General features: G+C 42.7%; 2 protein-coding genes across 4 annotated transcripts in view; both read right to left on the bottom strand.

Annotated features, from left to right (window-relative positions):
- The window catches only part of LOC110487292 (girdin), a 31,009-nt gene extending 21,563 nt beyond the window's left edge, over positions 1–9,446 (bottom strand). For all 3 annotated transcript variants that reach the window (XM_036940399.2, XM_036940400.2, XM_090195808.1), the window contains exons 1-7: positions 8,642–9,446; positions 8,443–8,534; positions 5,948–6,053; positions 3,639–3,708; positions 2,743–2,801; positions 2,424–2,507; positions 29–148 (exon numbers count right to left, since the gene is read on the bottom strand). In XM_036940399.2, coding sequence (XP_036796294.2) covers positions 29–148; positions 2,424–2,507; positions 2,743–2,801; positions 3,639–3,708; positions 5,948–6,053; positions 8,443–8,534; positions 8,642–8,704 — 594 coding nt within the window. In that variant the 5' untranslated portion in view covers positions 8,705–9,446. The remainder of the gene's footprint in view (positions 1–28; positions 149–2,423; positions 2,508–2,742; positions 2,802–3,638; positions 3,709–5,947; positions 6,054–8,442; positions 8,535–8,641) is intronic.
- A 1,174-nt stretch (positions 9,447–10,620) lies between these two features.
- The window catches only part of LOC110485740 (inactive phospholipase D5), a 19,068-nt gene continuing 5,696 nt past the window's right edge, over positions 10,621–23,992 (bottom strand). The window contains exons 3-11 of the mRNA XM_090194324.1: positions 17,009–17,145; positions 16,545–16,728; positions 16,167–16,275; positions 15,068–15,195; positions 14,202–14,399; positions 12,961–13,112; positions 12,468–12,633; positions 12,044–12,134; positions 10,621–11,794 (exon numbers count right to left, since the gene is read on the bottom strand). Of these exons, the coding sequence (XP_090050450.1) occupies positions 11,565–11,794; positions 12,044–12,134; positions 12,468–12,633; positions 12,961–13,112; positions 14,202–14,399; positions 15,068–15,195; positions 16,167–16,275; positions 16,545–16,728; positions 17,009–17,145 (1,395 nt within the window). The 3' untranslated portion in view covers positions 10,621–11,564. The remainder of the gene's footprint in view (positions 11,795–12,043; positions 12,135–12,467; positions 12,634–12,960; positions 13,113–14,201; positions 14,400–15,067; positions 15,196–16,166; positions 16,276–16,544; positions 16,729–17,008; positions 17,146–23,992) is intronic.

The following is a 23,992-nucleotide window of genomic DNA, read 5'->3' as shown; positions in this document are numbered from 1 at the left end:
CCTCCATAACCCATTTATAACCCCCTACCTCCAGCTGTGTGTCTCTCTGGTCCACCAGGCGCCTGAACAGGGTCTCCAGGTCCTCAGCACAGAGCTCGCTGGCCTCCAGCCAGTGGAGGTCCAGTACACTGTCCTGACTGTGGGTAACCTGACCAATCACAGGGAGGAACAGAGAGTTGCGGTCACAATGATTTACAGCAGCGTAGGTTGGTGAGGACGGGCTCGTGGTAAAGGCTGCAGCAGAACGAGTGGAATTTGATCAAATAAATCAAACACATGGTTTGACGCCATTCCATTCACTCCGTTCTCCCTATATATGTACCTCAAAGCAGTACGTGGAATGATACTGTACATAGGTACCACTCCATAATAAATTACCCTAAAAACATGTTAGTGTGTGTAGTCAAGTATAGTGAAATATTGTGCAGGTCTTTTAGCAGCATCTATGTGTGTTATTAGACACATCCTCTAATGTTGCGAAACACCCAGCACATGTGTTTCAAATGACAATGTTTGGACCATGTTATTGGCAACCAAGTAGGAGTGCCTCTGTGACTAGATTGGCTACAATGGAAGACTGGCAATGCAATGCCAGTTTTTCATTTTTCATTGCACACTGTACCCAATAAGCGCTTGATGATCGTGCTGTGTAACAGTGACAGAACACTGTGTATTGTTGTCACGCAGACAAGACAACACGTGCTAGAACGTTCCTTTGGTATTCGTTCCTGGGGAATCCGAAAGCCTTTTCATTTAGTTTGCATTGCTCGTGACCTGTTCAGAGTATGTAACATCTAGCACACTGAATCATGTGATTCAATCCCTGAACCTATCACACGTAGAGTACTGTCCAGTTTTATGGTCAATCCCTGGTCCCCTATCACACTTACTGTCCAGTTATATGGTCAATCCCTGGTCCCCTATCACACTTACTGTCCAGTTATATGGTCAATCCCTGATCCTATCACACTTAGAGTACTGTCCAGTTATATGGTCAATCCCTGGTCCTATCACACTTAGAGTACTGTCTGGTTATATGGTCAATCCCTGATCCTATCACACTTAGAGTACTGTCTGGTTATATGGTCAATCCCTGGTCCTATCACACTTAGAGTACTGTCCAGTTACATGGTCAATCCCTGGTCCTATCACACTTAGAATACTGTCCAGTTACATGGTCAATCCCTGGTCCTATCACACTTAGAGTACTGTCCAGTTATATGGTCATCTGCAGCAAAGAAAGATCTAAAAATTATCCAAATGGCTCCTAACAGGGCAGCCAGATTCTCTTCATTGATCTAACCGTATGAATATTATCCAAATGCATCAGAATCTCTCATGGCTTCACGTTCAAAACAAATTACTATCCAGTCTTCTGATTTTCTTTAGGAATGTTCTATTTTTTAAAAACATACTGCATTTTTCAGTCCAGTTATTACATACTAACAACACGCATAACCACCAAACCAGACAGGCAAATTCAGGGCAGCTAAAACAACCTAACCCAAGGACAAATCGCCTTAACTCTACAGTTTTATATAGAGCCATAGCTGAATGGAACTCTTTACCAATCCATATTTCTCAGGCAAAAAGTAAATCCACCTTCAAGAATAAAATAAAATAACATCTAATGTGATAGACCATATGACTGGACAGGAAATAGAAAGCATCAACTGAATGTTAAATGTGTTTCCTGTCAGGTATTTGAATTGTCTGTATTGTCTACTTGTTGAATGTTTGTGAAGACTTGATTGTGATTGTTTGTAATGTCTTGTTAATTGGTGTTGGACCCCAGGAAGATTAGCTAGCGTTACGGGGTTAGCTAATGGGGATCCTAATAAAAATTACAAAATGACCTATGACCTTAAATTCCATGTGAACTTCTATTACTTGGGGGAAATAATAACGTAATTTCTAATATGAACTAAATACAATGTGCTCCTAAATAAATACATGTGGGATAAATGTGATATAAAAGCTAACCATGTAGTCCTTTGTAGCTCAATTGGTATGTGGTGCTTGTGATGCCAGGGTATTGAGTTCGATTCCCGGGACCACCCACATGTAAAATGTATTTACACATGCCAAATGGGTTTATTATGTTGTTGTTAATTACTAAAAGCCTGGTGGTTATATAGGACCTTTAATGGATTATTGTAAAATGAATGTTTGTAATGCTTTTTTTAAAAGGATCATTATTTAAATCACAACACAGTTTGGTGCATGTTGTTATAAACAGTTTGCAAATGGCTAGCCTGCCCTTATCATGGCCTCGATGACTAATACTTCCACATAAGAGAAACATGCATGTTACTGAATGTGGAACAAGCTAGCCTGAGTCCCAGATCTGTCTTGCCGACTCTACTGCTGTCATTGTCACGCACAGACCAGGGACAAGCGCAACGTGGAACGAGATACTCTACCTCTTGGATATGAGCGGCTATTGCTGCTTTCGTGTCAAAGTCGAGGGTCTGGATGCGTTCGACGTACTCCTCTTTCTTCTCACACTGAAAACACACAGTGGGTATAGTAGATTAGGGTCTTAATGAGTGTGTGTAGCCTAGCCTGGGGGACGGACATCCTGTTGGTGAGGTGAAACAGGGGTCCCCCTCAAATCCTCAATTATGAGCCAGCTAAAACAACATCTTTCCATTTGAATTTCAGACAAATAAAAGCAAGCAAACACACACAACTACACACACAGTGACACACAACTACACACACCCCTCCAACTCCTCCTACCTGGACAGCACATCCCAATAAGAGAAGAAGTAATTTCTTCATTTCCTCCAAACTTTGCTCTGAGGAGAAAACCCCCAAAATACAACCCTTACATTAAATTCAGATTAAAGGAGATTCAGATGTAGTCTAACTTGATGCAGGCTGCTGTGTGAATTTGGGTCACTCATCAGGCCAGAGCCTGTCACCAAGGCTAGCACATCTATCAGACTGATGGTGTGCTATTGAATTACACATCTGCTGAAGATACAGACAGCGAAGGCCCTCAAAGTCTGTCTTATAAGAGTTTTGAGGTCAATTTATAGGGCAGCATTGCAAATTAACTGGTCTGGTTTGAGTTCAGTTTACTCATTTGAATAATTATATTATGTCATGGTATGTCATGGACAACAAATGGAAGGATGATACTGCAAACGCTAAGATGGTGTCAATCATCTTACAAACTGTACTTAACTATGCAGCACAGATACAGTTGGTATTTCTAGTCTCTCAACAGACGTGTGTGACTGGCAAACCAAGTCTACAGGTACGTTCGTCATTTGACCACTTACTCATAGAAGGAAAAGAATCCTGCAGCAACAGGAAATGTGAATTATTGTGTGGATTATAATTTATGAACATTTTTGTAGGGGTTGATAAAAATGTTGGGGCAAATCAAGTCGGACATTTTAAGTGGATATGACCAACTTTAAAAGCCTTTTTAAACATTGAATACAATAAAAGTTTGACATTTCCGGCAACAACAGGGTGATTAAATCAAGATGCTACATCTGTGGAACTATAGTACTACTGTAGTTATAGAATTCAACGGCCACCGGTAGAATTCAAAGGGTGTACTGTTATCTCTTTGGGTTTCTCAACAGAATGTAAGACGGTGTGGGCATGGTGGGTAAACACACCACAGTGAGGAGTCCTGCCAAGCACCAACACGCTGGGTAAGGGCATCATGATCAGCTGCCTCAGAGTCTCCTAGGAAAGAGAGAAAAGGGGGGATGAAAGAGGGAGTATGGGTACAGAAAAGGACAACGAAAGAGTGAGACAGGAGGACAAAAAAAACACTGTTGGGATCTGGCCAATGCTATCTGAATGAGTAGGGTTGGGATTGTATAGTCAGGCATTTAAATATGTCGACTTGGTGCCAACAGACGGAGAGGGACCAGAATGGCTGTAAGAAATGGCCAGTTTCTTTGGTGGTTCTTTATACATAAACCTTTCAGCCTATAATGCCAGTGGTGCCAAGGCACTTTCCAGTCTGGGGAATTGTTGACCAGACCCGGAGTTCAAATAAAATATTTTGTATTTTCTTTCAAATATGTAGCACATTTTATTTAGCCTGCGTCGAGTGCCAGGTGGGAGGGGTTTGCACTTTAGGGACTATTCCATTGGTTCCAGGGTAAGCTCAATCGAGCACAGCGAAAGTATTGGAAAGACACTAAATACTATTTGAACCCATGTCTGTTTGTTGGTCGCTACAGTGGCTAGCTAGGCTAATGTGGTGTGAATGTGTAATGCAGTGTTTAATTTCCCATTGGGAAAACCAGGCCCCCTCTTCAGTTCAGGAAACAATTAGTAAAGTCCCTAGTAAGAGAGTTCCAGTCTGGCGAGCCATGCAGCTGTGATGCAGTAAAATCAACCACTGCCATCCAACCAACCAGTAAATTTTTCCAGTGACCGCGACCCATTTCCAGTGAGGAATGTTCAAGGGACTGGGCTCTGGGGTCACTTTGATTTCCCCCTCGAGCTAAAATCTGATTATGAAGTGAAGTCAATTTTTCTGACTGCGGTTTATAGCAGAGTTGAGATAAAATCATCTCTTCAACCAGTGATTGGTGCACTACACACAAAATAAGACTTGGATCAATTTGACATAGAGATTACAGCTGCAACATTGCAGCTGAATATGACAAAAAATAATATAGCTTTAAAAATCCTGTCACAAAATGCACAAATCTAAGACTAACACAAACTAGGCCAATTCCATCCCAAAATAATTATGTTTAAATATGACAGAATTTGAATCTGTCCTGAAATGATAGTGTCTGGGAAACAGACTCCATTTGATCTCTTGATCAAGCATTGTAGCCTACATTACTGCAGAGAGAGGAGAGCTGCCGTCTTCATTTGCCATCTTAGCATACCTCCCAAATTTCAATCCACTCCTTTTTGACCGGGGCCCATAGGGAATTCTGAGGGGAATTCATTAGATATCTTGATTGTTCTTGGTGTTTCTTTCCTGCTTTTTTTTTTTTGCTGAGCAAGAATTAGAAGTGATTGAACTCTCCCTCCGGAATCCAAATCAAACCCTTGGGAAAGTAGATTGCTGGTAAACACACCACAGACCCTTTTACGTATAAACTACGACAATATCATTTCAAAAGACTATCAGTCTTCATGTATTTTTCTAGATGATGTACTGTAATGACACACTGTGTGTGCTGTGTGATGAGGGTTTGTACAAATGCATGCCCTGTAAATAAATACACACTAGAATAATTGTGTTTCATACAAACAAACTAGCTACATACATTCGGTTTCAAAATGATCTCCTTACTGGAAATATAACAATATAAAGTATGTCTCGGGGCTATCACACATTCACACTGTACTATATATTCTAACCCACCGGAAGAAAACCTTAATTCTCTATTTCCCAATCCCTACTGATCTTATGTCTGTATAATTGCTCTGTTTTTACATCCAAACCGCAGCATTAGACAGATAGACAGTCGTGACTGAAAGGGACTCTCTCGCTCTCTGTCGTGATCCCACCCAAATGGGTCATTCCAAAGCCTTGTAGGTCTGGCACAGGCATTACTGTAGACTGCCTAACGACACACACTGATGGCACAGGCATTACTGTAGCCTACCTAACGACACACACTGATGGAACAGATGTTTACATGATGGATGTGGTGATATTTAGGGCAGTCGTCTTAAGAAGAGCCTGGTTGACAGTCTGGTGGGTGGCCTGGTGGCCGACCAGATCAGGCCAGGGCCGTGGACCAGATGTGCAGAGAGCTGCTCTCCTCACTTAGAGGGTATTAACCCTTCCCATCATGCATTTCTTGAGACTGTGAGTGTGTGTGTGCGCGTGTCCCTTCCCTAGAATGAATGTGGTTTGACTTGCCAATCTTTCAAACTCAAATGTTCCACACAGTATAAAAGGGAGGAATGTTTAATGGTGGGAACATCCATAACTGTAACTCACTAGGTAATAGGTTTTGATTTGACGGATGAGAACGGTCAGGTTCAGAATCCTCTGACTGGGGTCGTTGTTCACTTTGTTGACGCTCTGAAGAGTCGCTTTGGGATTTCTGGGGAGAATGAAAACATTATAATAACGTTATAGCAACTTAATTACAACAACGTATTTCAGCTACAGCCACAAAGATGGTAAAGTGTTACCCGTGTGATTTCTGAAGGAAATGAAATGACATTAAATATAAATGCTATTTCTAAGATGTATTAGATGCTATTTCTACAGCCAAAGAGGTGGTGAGTTATGTGGTAAGCCAGGTGCTATAAAGATATAGTACATCTGACTAAATTTGGCTTTAACTCCCATCAAACCTGCTTCTAGCTCTCTCTGTTTCTCCCTCTTTTTCTGCCCCATTACATCATTCCCTCTGTCAGGCTCATGGCGTGATGAATTCACAGCCAAATGGTAGCTGCTCTCTAGCCATAGCATCAGCCTGCTCCACTCTAGCCTGGTCCAAGATCTGTTTGCTCAGTTTTTCTAACTCCTATGGTCCTTGACACGTGCGAGTTGGAAAGACAGCACAAACAGATCTGGGACCAGGCTAGCAACACTCCACTCTAGCACCTAAAAGAGCCCTCCCTTCACTCATCCACTCCCTTCCCAGCCATTTCAATTTCCCCAACGACTGGCAATCTGACTGACACAGTGACCTAAACCTATTTGGCCTCAGCCTCCTGTGACAGGTAGGATGTACCCTGGTATCTGTCCATGGCTGTATTCATTAGGTAGAAAATGGAAGCAAACATTCCAAAACAGGGAGGGACTACCTGAACTGGTCCAATAAGAAACACATATGTTCGATTCCCGTTGCAAAATGTTTCACTACTGTGAGCCCTAATGAGGATGACCCCACAGTCTCCTGTAGGTCTCTGAGCCACTACTGTCTCCCTCCCTGCCATCTGTCTCGCTCTCCACATAAAACTAAACACTATCAACAAGCCCCTAATCCAGAGGGTCTCCATGCAATCCAAGGGATTATCCTAAACCTAACCCACCGGCATGCCCCAGCATTGTGTGTGTGTGTATGTGAGTGTGTGTAATTAATGCGTGTGGTGTGTGTGTGTATGTATGTATGTGTGTGTGTGTGTGTGTGTGTGTGTGTGTGTGTGTGTGTGTGTGTGTGTGTGAGGTGTATTGTTTTTTAGCCAGACTGTGACAGACGCTCTTATCCCCAAGAAGACAGGATATGTATATTTGTTTGAACCTCTAGTTATTTGGGTCCCTTCAAACAAAACACATTAGTCCTAGAAATGGATATTACACACCCAAAAAGGCATGTACCTCGGGTTCAGAACTAGGCTATGTCTACCCATAATAAAAGCTGTTCTATGGGGTTATAGTGCCTTTTCATTGGACAGCCTGGGTCTAACAAACCCCCCCCGCCACACTGATGACTGTCTGTCAGAGGGGACATCAGTTTGTGATGATTAGGTGGGTGATGATGATAATTCTCCCAGCCATAAGGTACCCCAACAATAAGCTACTCAGTAAGCTCTTGAAGACTTCCTTTAAGACTTTGATGGTTATGGACCTATTTTGTCCCAGATCTGTTTCGTAATGTCTTGTCAACTTCGTCGCCGTCATTGTCACATCAGCAATGGGACCTGGAAAGACGGCACGAAGTGATCTGGGACTCAGACTCAACCTTTTCTGGAAACCAATTAGAAACGTTACAGTACATATTCTTGACCGAGACAGACAGACAGACAACAATGAACTCCTTCAGCGCAAGTGAGTGACAGCATCTAGTTAACAAGAACTTCAGCAGCTCTGTGCTGTATTAGTAACAGCTGTATCCACTAGCCAACACGCAGAAACAGACAAGAACACAACTTCATTCTGAAAACACAAAATTTCAGGCAGAATGACCCTGACCGACCCAGCACAACTTAGAGTTCTAAAAATAGCATTCCTAAAATGCAGCTAAATTCTGAGAGGACTGGAGTACAAACAAGTTAAGTGTTATATCACTTTGTACAGAATGGAGTCAAAATGGAGTCAAAATGGTGTCAAAACAGCCTGGTCCCAGATCTGTTCTTAACTCCACTGATGTCATTGTCACACCAAACATGACCACTACTGACAAGGAGTTAGCATGATAGCAGAGAAACTGGCACTCAGATTATAGTCAAAATACAACCAAGTTAAATATCCTATTATTATGTAACGTCTCTCCTTATTAGCATGGATGATCACAGCAACATTGTGAGCAACACTGTAGCTTGCGGTCAGATGAACAGAAGCGGGTGATAAGCCAATCATTGACGTGGGCTACTGGGTCAAAATGTGTCAAATTCCAGCTACACTAACTGTTTTATCTGGACAGTGCTGCTCATTGGCTTGGATTAGGCTACACCAGGCCGGCATAGAGCCAACTTCCTTATTGGCTGCAGTGCATAGGGCAAAATGTGCAACTAAACAAAACAAAAACAGACTAAACTTACATTTGAATCATGATCTTGTTCAAAATGACCCCATCCAGTAACTCGGAATAATCCAATGTCATGTTCGCATCGTTTTGCCCAAATGTCTTCACCTAAAAAAATAAATAAAAAAAAACAGAATGATTTGCTTATTAATAGGAAAATCAACGCCACGGACATTTATCATAGCTACATTTTTAACATGCAGAAGGGTACTTACCCAAATGACAAGCGGGCTGAGCATAAATTGCTCCAGATGGGGAAGAAAAACCTCGCTTGCCATCTTGATCGGTGTCCTTGATGATTGATCGATCCTTATTCAGCAAAGCATATTGGATTTGATGATGACTTCTGTAGACGTCAAAAGAGAGATCGTTTGCTTGATAAACAGAGAACACTCTTTATTCAAACATTCGTCCTATCCCTAGAGGTGAATGAAACGCAGGACACAGCCACTGTCACCGTGGGAAAGCCTGCAGCATTTCTTGTGGTCGGCAAAGATCCCGTCGCTTTAGTAAAACTATTTGAGAATTCAAGTAGCTCCCTGCTGCAGCCGCAGTGAGACTGCATAATAACCCCGTACGCACTTTTGTCGCTAGTACACAAACTAACATGCTACATCATTTGTTTTGAAAAGATGTCGATATGTAGCCGTGGACACGCATTGTTCAAAAAAAATTCCATTGGCATTTCCCCCGCAAATGTATTATGTCACCTACATCCCTTGGAAGATCCATTCCCTGCTGCTGCAAAGGCATCTGCAGGCAGTCAGGTGGCACATACCTAACCTTACCTCCCTCTTTCTCTCCACTCCTCACTCTCTTTCCCGTACAAAAACACATGCACGCGCGTATCAGTATCCACCAGCTACAATTTGACGTTCTGTTGCGGGACACTCAACCTACGAGTGACGCAGTGCCGGGAAAGTAGCTACACTAAGTGTGCAAAAAAAGTTACAATGATCTCTCACTGAATACATCGTATCTGTGCACCGGTCCGTATCTGTGTCATGACAAAACGAGACTGATAACACACTAACCTCAGTCAAACCATCGCACATCCCTGATGCCACCACCCATGTCAAATAATCCTGAGTTGGTGCTAATCCGCAGGAGCAAAAAGTGCTAATAGAGCTGTCTAAAATATCTTTGACCTTAATCTGTTGCCCTGACAACGGCACCCGCCCACCCCACCCTCTCCATCCCCTCCTCTCATCATCGCTGGGAGGGGCAGGTCCTTTTTCATCACAAAGCGACCATAAACAACACAGGGATAATGCTAAAGCCACGCAACTCTTCACTAGAAGAAGCAGGAATGGAAAGCACGTTTCCCATTCCATATCACCACCATAGGCTACATAAAGGCTATTCCCTTATAACAAAATATAATTTGGACAGAAAAAGTGCAAAACATTGTATAATGCAAGTTGAGGGGAAAAAACTATCAAACGATAGGCCCCATTACATGTTTATAACAATTTACCACACGACTAAGCCTAGGCTGTAATTTCAACTTGAATAGTCTATAATAAAACTTACTAAAAATGTTGATATCAAACTTTGCGGTCAACATACAACTAACTGAACATGAAAAAGTAATCCTCATCTCTCATTGAATCCATTTACACAGTGTCAACCCAGAGCCATTTGATATCTAATATAATACTATAGCACCATCATGTGTTCAAAATAAGTACTACCACACGCCTGATGTTGCTTCATGTGGTGCCCGGCACGAACGCAAGGCACGTGCCCTGGGCCCCGATCTCCAGGGGGCCGCCAACCAAATTATCATACACAACTTTTTCTTGTTGGGGGGGAGGAGCGTATGATAGCAAAATCGGTAGAATTGCAGGAAATTATCTATAAACTGCTGAATTCTTTCTCAGCCTCATGGCAAAATGTGTAAATAGTAGGCAATTTACTTTAAAACTGCAACATTTTCTCATAGCCTCATGACAAAATGTGTAGAATAGCATTATAAAACATAGATTTTAGGCATGAAGTTAACTGTCCCCCCCCCAAAAAAACAAACAAAAAAAACAGCCCTGATGGGAATAACAGCCCTGATGGGAAAAGTAAGCCCCATGGTTCATTTTCCTACACTTCTCCCCTTTACTAGGCCGAAGTGGTGGCCATTATATCCTTTGTTTTCTGCTACTTCCGGTTGGAATTGTTTCAGAACAGTGGAAATAAGGATGAGGTATCGTTTTTATTACAGTCAAGTATAAAATAAGTTCACATTATATTATGAATCAACAAGGCGAAACTGTATCATAAATATATCATAAATATAGTGTACATTCCATGTATGTTAATGAATCATTCCTACTTGCATAGGCCTACTGGCTTCTGTATAATGATATTCTTCTGTTCTAGGTTAAATTATCCTCTTCTCCTTGAGCGTGTATGTGTACTGAGAAGGAGGAGGGGGGGGGGGGGGGGGGGGGGGCGCTGGGCATTTTGGCAGTTCCCCCAAAAGGCATGCCATGCAATTGCACACAGGTAACATCCTACCAGTTATATTGTAATTTGTTTATATGACAATAAGTCTAGAAAGAGAGGTCGTCTCCATGTAAGCATGTGAAATATAATTAAGGTAAAGCATTTTATGTTTACTATGATTTTTTTAGTGGTTATATAGATTATTAGAAAAGGTTAAAATACTGAGGTATTCTTGTCAAACTGAATGCATAATCAGACAATACAAAATGCATACATACTTCAGTGTGTGTAAATGTAGAGGTCCTGAAAGAAATGACACCATTAGAATAGTCGTTTATGTTCGACCTCCATGCCGCTCATGCGTATAATAGTGCATATAATGGTCCACATAACCAGATTTGTGCATCTTCGGGGTAATCCATATTTGGCCGTCATCAAACATGGGGTGCATTCATTAGTACGCACCACAGCAAACCGCAGCAAAACGTTTTGCAACAGAAACATTTTTGCTACGAAAACGAGAGTTTCATATTGGACAATTTTAACTCGGTCCCACCCCCTTTCGGCCTGTTTGCGTCAGTTTAGTTCCTAGTGAATACACCCTTGTTTCATGACAAGTTAAAGGGAAAGTTGTGCTGATAGTTTATTAATAGGGGTCGTTAGACTCATTCCAGGTCTCTTTGCCCTCCTTGTTATCCGTCAGACTCTTGACCTCTGGTTGTTGTGGAGGTTCCTGTATTTGCTACCCTCTGGAGTCCTGTTACTGGCCTGTAGGGTTTTAGCGTAGCGCGAATGCCAGTCTCTCTCGAATACAGCCTTCACCTGTTCCAGGAATGTGGCGCCCCTCTCCTTGAGAGTTTGTGTTGGTTTGATGACGAGTCCGGTCCCAGCGTTATAGACAAACTCACTCCCCACCCAATCGTGATTACCTGAGGAAATAGAGGCAACGCACATCAGATATCATACCATTGTGCCATGAGCAAGGTACTGCATTCCAAACTAGCTCTAGGGAGTGCTGAATTGTGGTTGGAACCTTTGCTAATCTCCAAAATGTGTGTGTGTGTGTGTGTGTGTGTGGGTAGGGGGTTTAAGAGTAAAGGATAATATGTCTTCTCCGTATCAATATTTTTGTATAATCAATGATACAGTAGATTCCCAGTGACATCTGGATCACTGACCTATGTACACAGCACTGTCGGTCACCATGTACTTATTGTGGTTGACTCCTGGTTGACTATTAGCCATCTGCTCTCTCCTGCTAAAAAACTTCTGCAGGAATAGAAGATTAAAGTCATAAAACCAAATTGATATCCACCGCAACAGAGGCAATGCTAGTGCACTGTACGGCTTCAAGTTGCTTTAAAACTCTATGAGCCATCATGCATCTGAATTCCTGAGCCACTTTATTCTGAAAGGAATATTACAGTCCAAGATCAATGTTTTTAGAAGTTTTAGAAGTAGTCAAAAGTACTCTAATGTCGAGATGAAATCACCCACACCCTTGATTGTGTAAAACCAGCTACAGTACGTGGTATTTTGGAGTGTAATATACAGTACATCTCTTTAATAGGCCTTTCACAGTCTTTCTTTTCATTCACTCACCACTTCTAGGGAGCAGTTGGCCAGCTCCATGCACAGTGACTCGAGGGACATCACGAAGTTAAAGGTGAGCGGGTGGGTCTGCTTCCAGAAACTAATGAGCATGCGAACTTTGACCCCTCGCAGGACCACAGCCTCACGTATCATCTCATCGATAGGAGACCAGTATCTGTGTCGATGGAAGGGTCACAAAGTCACAGGAAATGAGATGCACAGCAGAGGACCACAGGGTGTTAGAAGAACACGTTGAGCCACAATCCTTCATGTGTGTTTCAGCCAATGGCACCCCTGCCACTTGGTTTGCTACAAAGCGGAGGGTTTGGGCTCTCAAATTCATAAATCAAGGCACAGATGCAAACTACGGCTGCGCTCAGATTGCAGATTGCAGAAGGTATAGCTACAGCTTGTATGACATATATTATGTCATTGGTCCCACTATAATGAGCACATTGTGAAAAGATGAATAGGCTCATTATTGGATATTAGGAAGCATCACCTTGAAACTAAAGACCCTCCAGACCTTCTGGTGAGTAGGGGAAGGTAGTCTGTGACAGAGATGTAGATGAACAACTTGGCCTCCTGCATCACATGCTGTATGACATCTATGTCCTTGGCCCGATCCTTTGGACAGAAGAGGTCAGGAGAGGTCTGAGGAGGGAAGGAAGGAACCAAGAAAGGAATCATAATCAAGATGAGAACACACATTCAAATGATTCAATTTGACTTGTTTTGATTGCAGGTTATATTAAAGACAGTCAACTGTTTCAATAAGTAGAGCTTCAGCGTTTCATAGCTTCACTTTATTACTGCCTTCTATGTGACAGCCTTTTAGCCTGTATTTCACACTTTCAAAACAAAGGTTATTTTCCAATTTCCCATTTCCTACATTTTAAGCAGTATCAATACTTAACATAGTCTGAGACGTGGGGGGGGGGGGGAGTAGCGGGCGAAACGAGGACGGACATAACCCCAACATGCGTCATTGTCAGAAGTGAGCTGAGGGGAGCGGAGGGGAGCGGAGGCAGAGGAGGAGGGCAAGGTTTTGCCAACAGCAGCATCACAGTAGGACGCCGTACCATCATTACTTCCTGTTACGATGATGAATGTGTTCTCTGTAGCTGATCAACACATCATCCCTAGGGGGATGGAGAGATTCATTACTGTCAAATTAGACGCTGACGCGTCCAACGGAGACGTTTCATTTGTTTCTCTGCGTAACATTTACATGATTAATCACCCGGATGGGTGTCGGTTTAATAATTGATAAAGCAATCTGTTATGGGTGTCATAACGTTTTGTAAAGATTTTGTCCATCTAGTTCAGGACATTCTAGGGTACAAGAACCTTTTGTAAATATCAGCTGCATGGTCAAGTAATAATATGTCTAGTAAAACTGATTGTGGGTAGTTATGGTTAGGGTTAGGGCTAGTTAGGTTTGGTTAGGGTTAGTTAGGGCTATGGTTAGGGTAAATTAGTGTAAATTAGGATTAGGGTTAGTAAGGGTTATTCTACTCCATTTCAACAAGAGTGAAAAACATAACTCCAAAACTCCTATAGCAAGACAATGTTATGGTTTGTAGACCAGTGGTGGCTGGTGTCACTATACATCGGAGGACAGGCTCATTGTAATGCCTGGGATGGAAGAAATGGAACGCAGCCCGTACTCCGATTCCTCCCTCCACCAGCCTCCCCTAATCTACTCTATGTAATACACAGTACATAACAAAGAATCCTCACCGACACATAAGCGGTAACCTCTGTATCATTGAGGTACAGCGTTACGGGGTTGTCCTTGCCGTAGAGGGCCGTGACTCTCTTAGACCAGATAGAAGGGACGTAGTCTCTGTACTGGAGCTGCCAGTAAAAGGAGAAGACCCTATGGAGGTCTATAGCCAGACAGCTGCAGTTATAAACCAGCACCCCCAACTCCTTCCTCTGTGGAGAGATGCAGAGAAGAGACGGAGGGAGAGGAAGAGGCAATGTGGTTGACAGTCTGGTTATTAAAGGGAGAATGAGTGTGTTGACTGGACGGCTGAGAGACTCCTCAAACACACTAGTTATGTGCACTATAAGTGAATACTTGTCTGATGAAAACATTGTTTGTTTCAGTGTTTGTGGACTATATACCTGTTTATTTCAGCTGACAAAGACTGCTGACAGCTCATTATTGCATGTACAGGACCTTGAGAAATTTCTGTTCTCTGCTGACATTTCTGCTAGAGTGTGTAGATTTCTGTTGTCTTGCACTGTGTGTGTGTGTGTGTGTGTGTGTGTGTGTGTGTGTTGACTCCTCATTGGCCAATATGTTAATTACATTCAATGGGAGTTCTACCACCAGCTGGCATTACGGCATGAAAGTGCCAGGTAATCACTTCTCTAATCACTAATGGACTAGATCAGGGTTTGCCAAACCCAGTCCTGGGGCCCACCCTGGGTGCACGTTTTGGTATTTGCCCTAACACCACACGGCTGATTCAAATAATCAAAGGTTGATGATGAGTTGGCTATTTGAATCAGCTGTGTAGTGCTAGGGCAAAAACCAAAACATGCACCCAGGGGGGACCCGGGACCGAGTTTGGGAAACCCTAGTCTAGAACTGGTACCTTGGACAGTGATCGCCAGTCCATGCTGGCACTGCCAATGAACACATGCTTCCTATCAACAACCCAGAAATTGGAGTGCAGTCCGCCTCTGGTCAGAGCTGACATATTCACAAAGCGAACCTCGGCACCTGCAGGGGGAAAATGAAGTCAGGGAAGAAGAATACTTTATTGTCCATTTTCTTGGAGAGAATGGAAATGGGTCTTTTTGCTTAATCAGCCCAACTCCAAGGGATTGGAAGCACAGGGACGGCCTCAGTGTAGAACCCCAGGAGCAGTTCAGAAGGGAGCAGTAAAGCACCTTGCTGAAGGGCACAACCTCCAGACAAACATTTAGGCTTCTAAAGCCCTGTTTCTATTGGCCCCTTAAATCACGGCCACATTCGAGAAGAAAGGCCAATGTGGCCTGTGGCTGACAGAAAGACATACAGGCAGCCTTGGAGGCAGGAGGCAATTTGACAAGGAAGCAGTTAAGTTGGATCCATTTGCACATTCATGTTGTTTGACCTTGTGGACTCAAGTTTGCCGGAGAGCTCAAGGAGTGAGAGTGGAGCTCATACAGTGATGGATGTTGTATAAAATGTTGTATAAACTGGGTGGTTCGAACCCTAAATGCTGATTGGCTGACAGCGGTAGTATATCAGACAGTATACCACGGGTATGACAAAATGTTATATAAAGTGCTGTATCTGCTTTCCTTAAGATAAATATGAGACACTGTAGCCTACAGATGTAGGGTCTAAATTTGAGGACGTTTGCTACAGCAGGAAAATAATCCTGCAGCAAGAGGAAATTTGAATCATTATGTGGATTATAATTAATGGACATTTTTGTAGGGGTTGATATATTTTTTGTTAGGCCAAATCAAGTCTGAATTTTCAATGTGGAAATGATCAATTTTAGAAGCCTTTTAAAAACTCAAATGCACTACAAGTTTGCATTTCTGCTCTGCAGGAAAATTCTCCACAACAAAATAGTTATTCAATTAAGCTCTTACATCTGTATGCATAATTGGGCAAACACAGTACTATAGGCCATCAATGAATAACACATTGCTGTTTTTAAATATTATGTGGAGTGATATGAATGAAGTGTCACTTACCATGCTCTGTTAGTTTCTGCAGTTCAGCAGAGTCTGTGAGACTGCTGGCAATCTTCAATTTAACCTCCCGAATCTTGAGGTTGAGCAGTCTCTGGAACAGGAGCTGGCCCTGAGACATAAAAGGATATGTACAGTATGACTGTTATTATTCCCTCTGCTCGGTGAATGTCCTTATCCAAAGACTGTTGCAGGTTTTGTGTGGCTTAGTATCAATTTCTGCTGCTGGGCGCAATGCTGATATAATGGAATAGCACTTTGCCAAAGTAGAGCATTTGTAGAACGGTCCATAGTTTTATAGTTTGCGATATATGATGATGAAGAAGAAGAAGAAGTAGAATAAGATGAAGATGAAGGAGTGGCATTATTGTTACATGATACCTGTTTGCCAGAGTTGGGCCATGTCTCTTGGTCCCATGAGTTGAGGTTCCAGACGGGAGATACCACCTCCACTGAGTGCTTGGCCTGGTCCAACAGGCTGTTGAGACCTGTGGAGAGGGGCACGTGGGTTGTACCATCTACGGAAAGGGGGAGGTCCTCCGGAATGTTCTCCACAAGGACAATGCTGTTGAGAAAGCATACAGTTTCAATCATAAAAATCATGTACATAATTTCAGATCTCTGAAATCGATGATGCAGACATCTAAGACATATGTTTATGAAAGCATCTTAGGGCCTTGGAAGATTTTGACTCCTGTCAATTCTAACAATGTTGTAGGCGTGTGGATTTACTTGTTACAGATAGGTAGCCCTGCTGACTGTTTTGGACCTTTGTAATGACTTTCATTTAGCTAGCGCAAGTATTTGGTTCTGGGTTCCTTTATTATAGTTCCTGTACCTCTTACCGACAGTGTCTGTTACAGTTCTCTTCTGTGATTCCATCCTCGTCCTCCCCCCAGACGTCTACAGCGGAGAAGGTGAGAGCCACCAGCACAGCGAAGCAGCACAGCAGAGCAAAGATGGCTATGCACTTCTGCTGAGACTGGAAGACAGGGAGGAACACACATCATGATCATTAGACACCAAATGGAAGAAAATAGAATGAAATATGGATGACTAAAGTGGACTTCTGTTGGGACCGAAAGACAGAGAGACAAACACAACACATCAAATCAGGGTTGTGTTCATTAGGCAGCAAACAGACGTTATGGCAGCAAACAGACGTTAACAGACGTAATGTTTGTTTTCTGTTGCAAATACTTAGATATGGTGTGCCCTAGTGAATTCGACACAAATACTTGTTTTCCATTGTAAAATCATTTAAAACGTATGCCCTAAAGAACATTATCCACATCAACCCATAAATGCACCTCTCATCTGTCCCCTGGTAATTTGTTTACATCCCAGATCATGACTAATAGAAATGCAGCCAAGGGAGCAAAACTGACAACAAACCGTTTTTTAAAAGGAACCTCAATGGATTTATTAAATGCACCTCAATCTCTTCTTTCCTGACTAGGACTAATCTCAGCCAAGAAGCAAAACTGACTTGATGAACTATTGACAAGTCCATTAGGTCTCAGGAATTACACAACAAGAAAATCATCCTTCATTAGATTTGTATATCAATCATCAATACATTTGAATAGCAGTCAGGATTTTACGAATCAATAACCCAAATAGAACGTCATTGTACTGTGCAGTCAGACATCAGATGTGACAGAGGAAGGTAATGGTCCATATTTAAAGCAGGCATTGAGTGCGTCTGAGCCGGACATTGGATGTAATCAATTCTCATTGGAGGCTGCAAAGCACATTTCCTCGGCTGCAATCCTCCGGTGGCTAGCTCCAGGCATTCCAAATGAATGGGCTGAGAATAGAAGATGCTAGCTTACCGGTCTAATGGTAATATATTGAATATTGATGGTGGATGTCCTATTCTAGAGATCCTGCCATCCTCCAACACACGATACAGTATATGCTGCAGTGGAACACTTGAGTTTAGGTTGGAGAGGCTGTTATAACGCTCCATTGCATGGCATTTAAAAACAAACTATTAACATTTTTATATAGTGTCACATTTTGACTTGAGGACAGCTGAACTAGGCCCCATCTCTTTGATAGTCACGACACTTTGCAAACTGGTTCCTCTTGAGTTGAAATAATTTCAAATACTTGACCTGTGTACAGTATACAGTAGTCCTAAAAATTCTCAGCCACAAAGGGTGATCAAATGAAGATCCTACATCTTTAGGGGTCTTGTACTATATGGTCAGTTTTGAATGAGGATGTAGGGATCACAAGTCATTGATGAAATGTGCGTTTGGTCCATGGATTCCTTTTCCCTGGGGATCAACACACACACGGCCAATATCTCTCAAATCCTACTTTATGCTAAGAAGAAGCTGAGGGGACAAGTGAAGTGGAACAGTCTTCCTGTAATGAATACTCAGGGAGAAAAGGTGTAGATTCCCACACAGAGCACGGCAGGTGTTTATTTGGCCTTCGTAGAAGGCAGGAATCGTGGTCAAAGGCAGGCAATGGTCATTAACAGGCAGGAGAAACAAAACTAGGACTGAAGGCTATAACTGGTTCTCACAAACGAGCTAGGAGCATGCTTAGTAGAGTCAGAACAAACAATACCTCACAAAGGCACAAACAGAATGAACTGAACTAAATAAGGAGCTGATGAGACCAGGTGAGTAACTAACACAGGTGAAATCAATGAACAAAAATGAAAGACAGGGCTACGTTCAAGAACACGAAGAAACAGGGCTACGTTCAAGAACACAACGAAACAGAACACGAGGTTGACTAAGAAAATAAATACAGAACCTTACACTTCCAAACCAAAATGAAGGCAAATTTGATTCACAGAAAAACTATGTTTAAAGGAAAGAAAGAAGGAAAACACTGTTCTATTGAAGTAAAAGAACAGGGGCTTAGGTATGTAGTAGGGCCTTTCAACAGCTGCCCTACGCCCGCCTGAATTGTTCAGGCGCATCCAGGCTGAAAGGATTTTGTTCAACCTTAAACCGGCTACTTTGCTGTATTGAGACCGTGTACCTCTTTTTGGGGTCTTTTTGTTGTTTGTTAGTAGATGTAGTAGATGTAAATTACATGTTTAATAGTATAAGGGGTGGAACTTTGGTTTCAGAAGTGGGGGGACATCATTATCATCATTTATTTTGTATCATATATTTTTTTTACCCAATCCGATAAACACTCTAAACAGCCTACTCGGAGGCGTCCGCATGGTCCTAAAGTACGCCGCTGCCTCGTTTTGTATCACATTCCAATGATAAAACTGGGAGGACAAAAATGCAAACGCAGAATGTTGGGGGGGGGACATGCCCCAGTGAGAGTTGCGCCCCTGAGTGTAAGCATCTATTTTATACAACAGTATTGTGACGACACATCCCCTTGGGGGACAGTAAAGATGAACATTTTCTTCTCCTAGTGGGTTGGATGTATGTAGCTTTAATTGAGGGCCAAGTCAATGTGGTGAATGGTCAGAATTACAGATCTCTCTTCTGAAAGATATCCTCAAGAAGTACCCTTTTTTTTTTCATTTAAAAGTGCAGGCCGGCAGTTCTGTTTCGCTTAGTTCGACACTCCTGCAATCTGATTCTCTCGGTTGTTTGGCCCTTTGGCACGACTGTTGACGGTGCCTGTATCAGTGTTGCGCTGTCTGTGGCTGTCACCATCACATTATGTATTATCTTTCTCTCTTTTCTTCTCCCATTTTGTATTTGAATCAACATCCTCCCTTGGCCCCTGCCAGCTTGTTTACTGTCTATGGGTGAGGGAGCTTTGCCCTGAACCCTTCTTCCACAACTGTAGTTTTTTAAAGATTCTATGTAGTCAAGAATTTGCCACCATTACAACCAATAAAACTTCTGACAGCTAGATTTAGTATTTTCATCACCATCCCTCTCTGGCCCCTTGTCAGCTTGTTCAGTGCCTTTGGATGAAGGAGCAGTGCAAATGTCCCCCTTTTTCCAGCAGGTTTTTATAACTTCAAGTAGTCAGACATTTACCATCATTCACAACCTATGAAACTTTTGCCAGTGAAGCAAAACAAAGACTGGTCGAAGTCAGAAAAAACGATACAACTTTTGACAGCTAGTGAAACAAAAAGTGTCACTCCTCAGCTATAACATGTTGAGAATGGCCAGTCCACATAGAAAAATATTGTCAAGTCAATTTCAAACCCGGGCCATCATCTACTCTCCTCCCTGTCTGTCTCGAGCGCTCATGCGGAACGAAGGAAAAACAGCCCGGATGCACTTTGCACTCGTCTGTCGCGCCAAGGGAACGAGGGAACCGCTCCTCCCTTCAATTAATTTAGCGGAGTCAAGGACCTCGCCACGTTTCGCTGGTGTTAATACCCATGGGGAAATTCATCCGCAATAAATACAAGCCAGACCTGTCAGACACTATCCCGGCATAAACCCAGAATTACATTTTCTGGTATCATTTTTAATTCCACAGCAAAATGTTATTTAATTATATAATTTAAAAAACACTATTCTCGGTGACCAATTGTATCTGTATGCAACGAATTACAAGTAAAGCCTACAATTCTGGATATTATAATCAACCAATCAAATCTCATTATGATCAAGCATTAAAATCTCAGTGAGAAAAGTTACTCAGCCGAAATGAGCCAGTATGTTCTGTAAGGACATTAACACCCAATTCTGTACAATATAATGAGTAATAATGTACACAAATCATTCTAAATAATAAAAAAGGAAGGTGATGAAGGAGTACATCATTGGTCAATCTCAAACTCACCTTCATAGGCTCCTGTGGCTGTGTAGTTGGTGCTGCCATGAGTCCTTTAAACTTCACACACCTGGTCAACTAACGGTCAACTAATGGTTAGTCACATTAGACATTCTCCAGTCTCAGTGACCTAATAAACCATGACCCTGTCCTCACAGTGTCCCCTTGTCCTCATAATGCTGTTGCTCTGGTCCCGACAGTGTGTGTGATGCGTGGTGTAATCCGAGGTCTGTCCCGGTAAGCCCTGACATGGTCTCTCCACTTCCTCTCTGGCTCTTCCTTTGTGTGTTCTTCTACTCTGTCCACAGTGATAGTGTGAAAGTGTGCGTGTTTCGATGTGTGTGTGTTTGGATGTGTGTGTGTGCTCTCTCTACTCCCCTCCACACTGACAGAAGCAGAGGGAGAGATAGAGTAGGAACAGGACTGTGCCCACCCCTTCAGTCCAAACATCCAATGTGAAAGCTCTCTCCAAGCTGAGCCTCCTCCCTCCCTCCCTCCCTCCCTCCCTCCCTCCCTCCCTCCCTCCCTCCCTCCCTCCCTCCCTCCCTCCCTCCCTCCCTCCCTCCCTCCCCTCTTCTTCCTTCCAACCCGCTCCTCTCCCTTAATTTATTCCTTCCTACCTGCCCTGTGAAGCAAAACTCAACCGGCAGAAAGCAAATGGACCTTGCTAGTGACGAGAATGAAATCCCCAAACGTTCCCACTGGGTACATACCCACATACCCACTGGGCAGAAACTAAAGAAACATACCCACTGGGTATAGGGCAGAAACTTAAGAAACATACCGACTGGGTATAGGGCAGAAACTAAAGAAACATACCCACTGGGTATAGGGCAGAAACTAAAGAAACATACCCACTGGGTATAGGGCAGAAACTAAAGAAACATACCCACTGGGTATAGGGCAGAAACTAAAGAAACATACCCACTGGGTATAGGGCAGAAACTAAAGAAACATACCCACTGGGTATAGGGCAGAAACTAAAGAAATATACCCACTGGGTATAGGGCAGAAACTTAAGAAACATACCGACTGGGTATAGGGCAGAAACTAAAGAAATATACCCACTGGGTATAGGGCAGAAACTAAAGAAACATACCCACTGGGTATAGGGCAGAAACTAAAGAAACATACCCACTGGGTATAGGGCAGAAACTAAAGAAACATACCCACTGGGTATAGGGCAGAAACTAAAGAAACATACCCACTGGGTATAGGGCAGAAACTAAAGAAATATACCCACTGGGTATAGGGCAGAAACTAAAGAAACATACCCACTGGGTATAGGGCAGAAACTAAAGAAACATACCCACTGGGTATAGGGCAGAAACTAAAGAAACATACCCACTGGGTATAGGGCAGAAACTAAAGAAACATACCCACTGGGTATAGGGCAGAAACTAAAGAAACATACCCACTGGGTATAGGGCAGAAACTAAAGAAACATACCCACTGGGTATAGGGCAGAAACTAAAGAAACATACCCACTGGGTATAGGGCAGAAACTAAAGAAACATACCCACTGGGTATAGGGCAGAAACTAAAGAAACATACCCACTGGGTATAGGGCAGAAACTAAAGAAACATACCACTGGGTATAGGGCAGAAACTAAAGAAATATACCCACTGGGTATAGGGCAGAAACTAAAGAAACATACCCACTGGGTATAGGGCAGAAACTAAAGAAACATACCCACTGGGTATAGGGCGGAAACTAAAGAAACATACCCACTGGGTATAGGGCAGAAACTAAAGAAATATACCCACTGGGTATAGGGCAGAAACTAAAGAAACATACCCACTGGGTATAGGGCAGAAACTAAAGAAACATACCCACTGGGTATAGGGCAGAAACTAAAGAAACATACCCACTGGGTATAGGGCAGAAACTAAAGAAACATACCCACTGGGTATAGGGCAGAAACTAAAGAAATATACCCACTGGGTATAGGGCAGAAACTAAAGAAACATACCCACTGGGTATAGGGCAGAAACTAAAGAAACATACCCACTGGGTATAGGGCAGAAACTAAAGAAACATACCCACTGGGTATAGGGCAGAAACTAAAGAAACATACCCACTGGGTATAGGGCAGAAACTAAAGAAACATACCCACTGGGTATAGGGCAGAAACTAAAGAAACATACCCACTGGGTATAGGGCAGAAACTAAAGTAGCTGCAGAACTAACAGAATGTTTATGGTATTGATTCAACTGCACCTCCATCCACCCAACATAATCATGTGATGAACATAGGTATGCAGTGTACACAAATACATTATACATACAGTGTACTAAGAACACACACACACACACACACACACACACACACACACACATCAAATGATGTCATAATAGTATGTTTGTTTTCTACACCCTACAATTCAAGTTTCCTGCGTCATAATAATTTAAATTCAATCACTGCGCTTAAGGCCATCAACATCCATAACATCTCTCCACCAGCCCAGTCCCCTTTCTGCTCTAGTCTACAGTCTACAGAGGAAGATAAAACACTCTTGCACTCTGCAGTGCACAAAAGTGCATTCAAGGCCGCAGTGAGGAAGTGAGGAAGAATCAAGCATGCATGAAACTAAACCACTTCCAGCTTTCTCCTCACCTCTGTCTCTTTTTTTTATTCACAGGGAAACTTGGCATGGTTTAACACTAGCGAAGACTGAAGAGCATATGCTACCTACTGCAGGAGGCATAGGGGGTTGGAGCCCATAGGGAGAGAGAGAGAGAGAGAGAGAGAGAAAGAGCTGGTGCGGAGTGGAGAAGTTTAGTTAAAGTCAATTTACCTCAAACAACCTTGGGAGTGTGAGTAATACTTCTTTCACATCCATCTCCCCATCTTGACCCATCTATCTCTGCTAAGCGTCTGAGATCTCCTCCATAAAGTGGAGAAACTTGTCAGACTGACACTCTATACCAGCCACTTCAGGGATGTTCATATACACTAACCCAGCCTCCAGTATAAACAGCCGCATCCTCAATAGTCTCAGTTAAAGGAAGGTACAAGAGGAGGCCTGGAATCCAGGCTAAATCATCAATGACATAGAATATGAGAACAGGGCTTGACTCTTGTTTCAATACAATG

The sequence above is a fragment of the Oncorhynchus mykiss genome, chromosome 13, assembly GCF_057628025.1.
Source record: "Oncorhynchus mykiss isolate SJ-2025 chromosome 13, ASM5762802v1, whole genome shotgun sequence".
NCBI classification, from domain to species: domain Eukaryota; kingdom Metazoa; phylum Chordata; class Actinopteri; order Salmoniformes; family Salmonidae; genus Oncorhynchus; species Oncorhynchus mykiss.
Note: the sequence above shows the minus strand (reverse complement) of the source record. Positions and strands in the feature narration are given on the sequence as shown.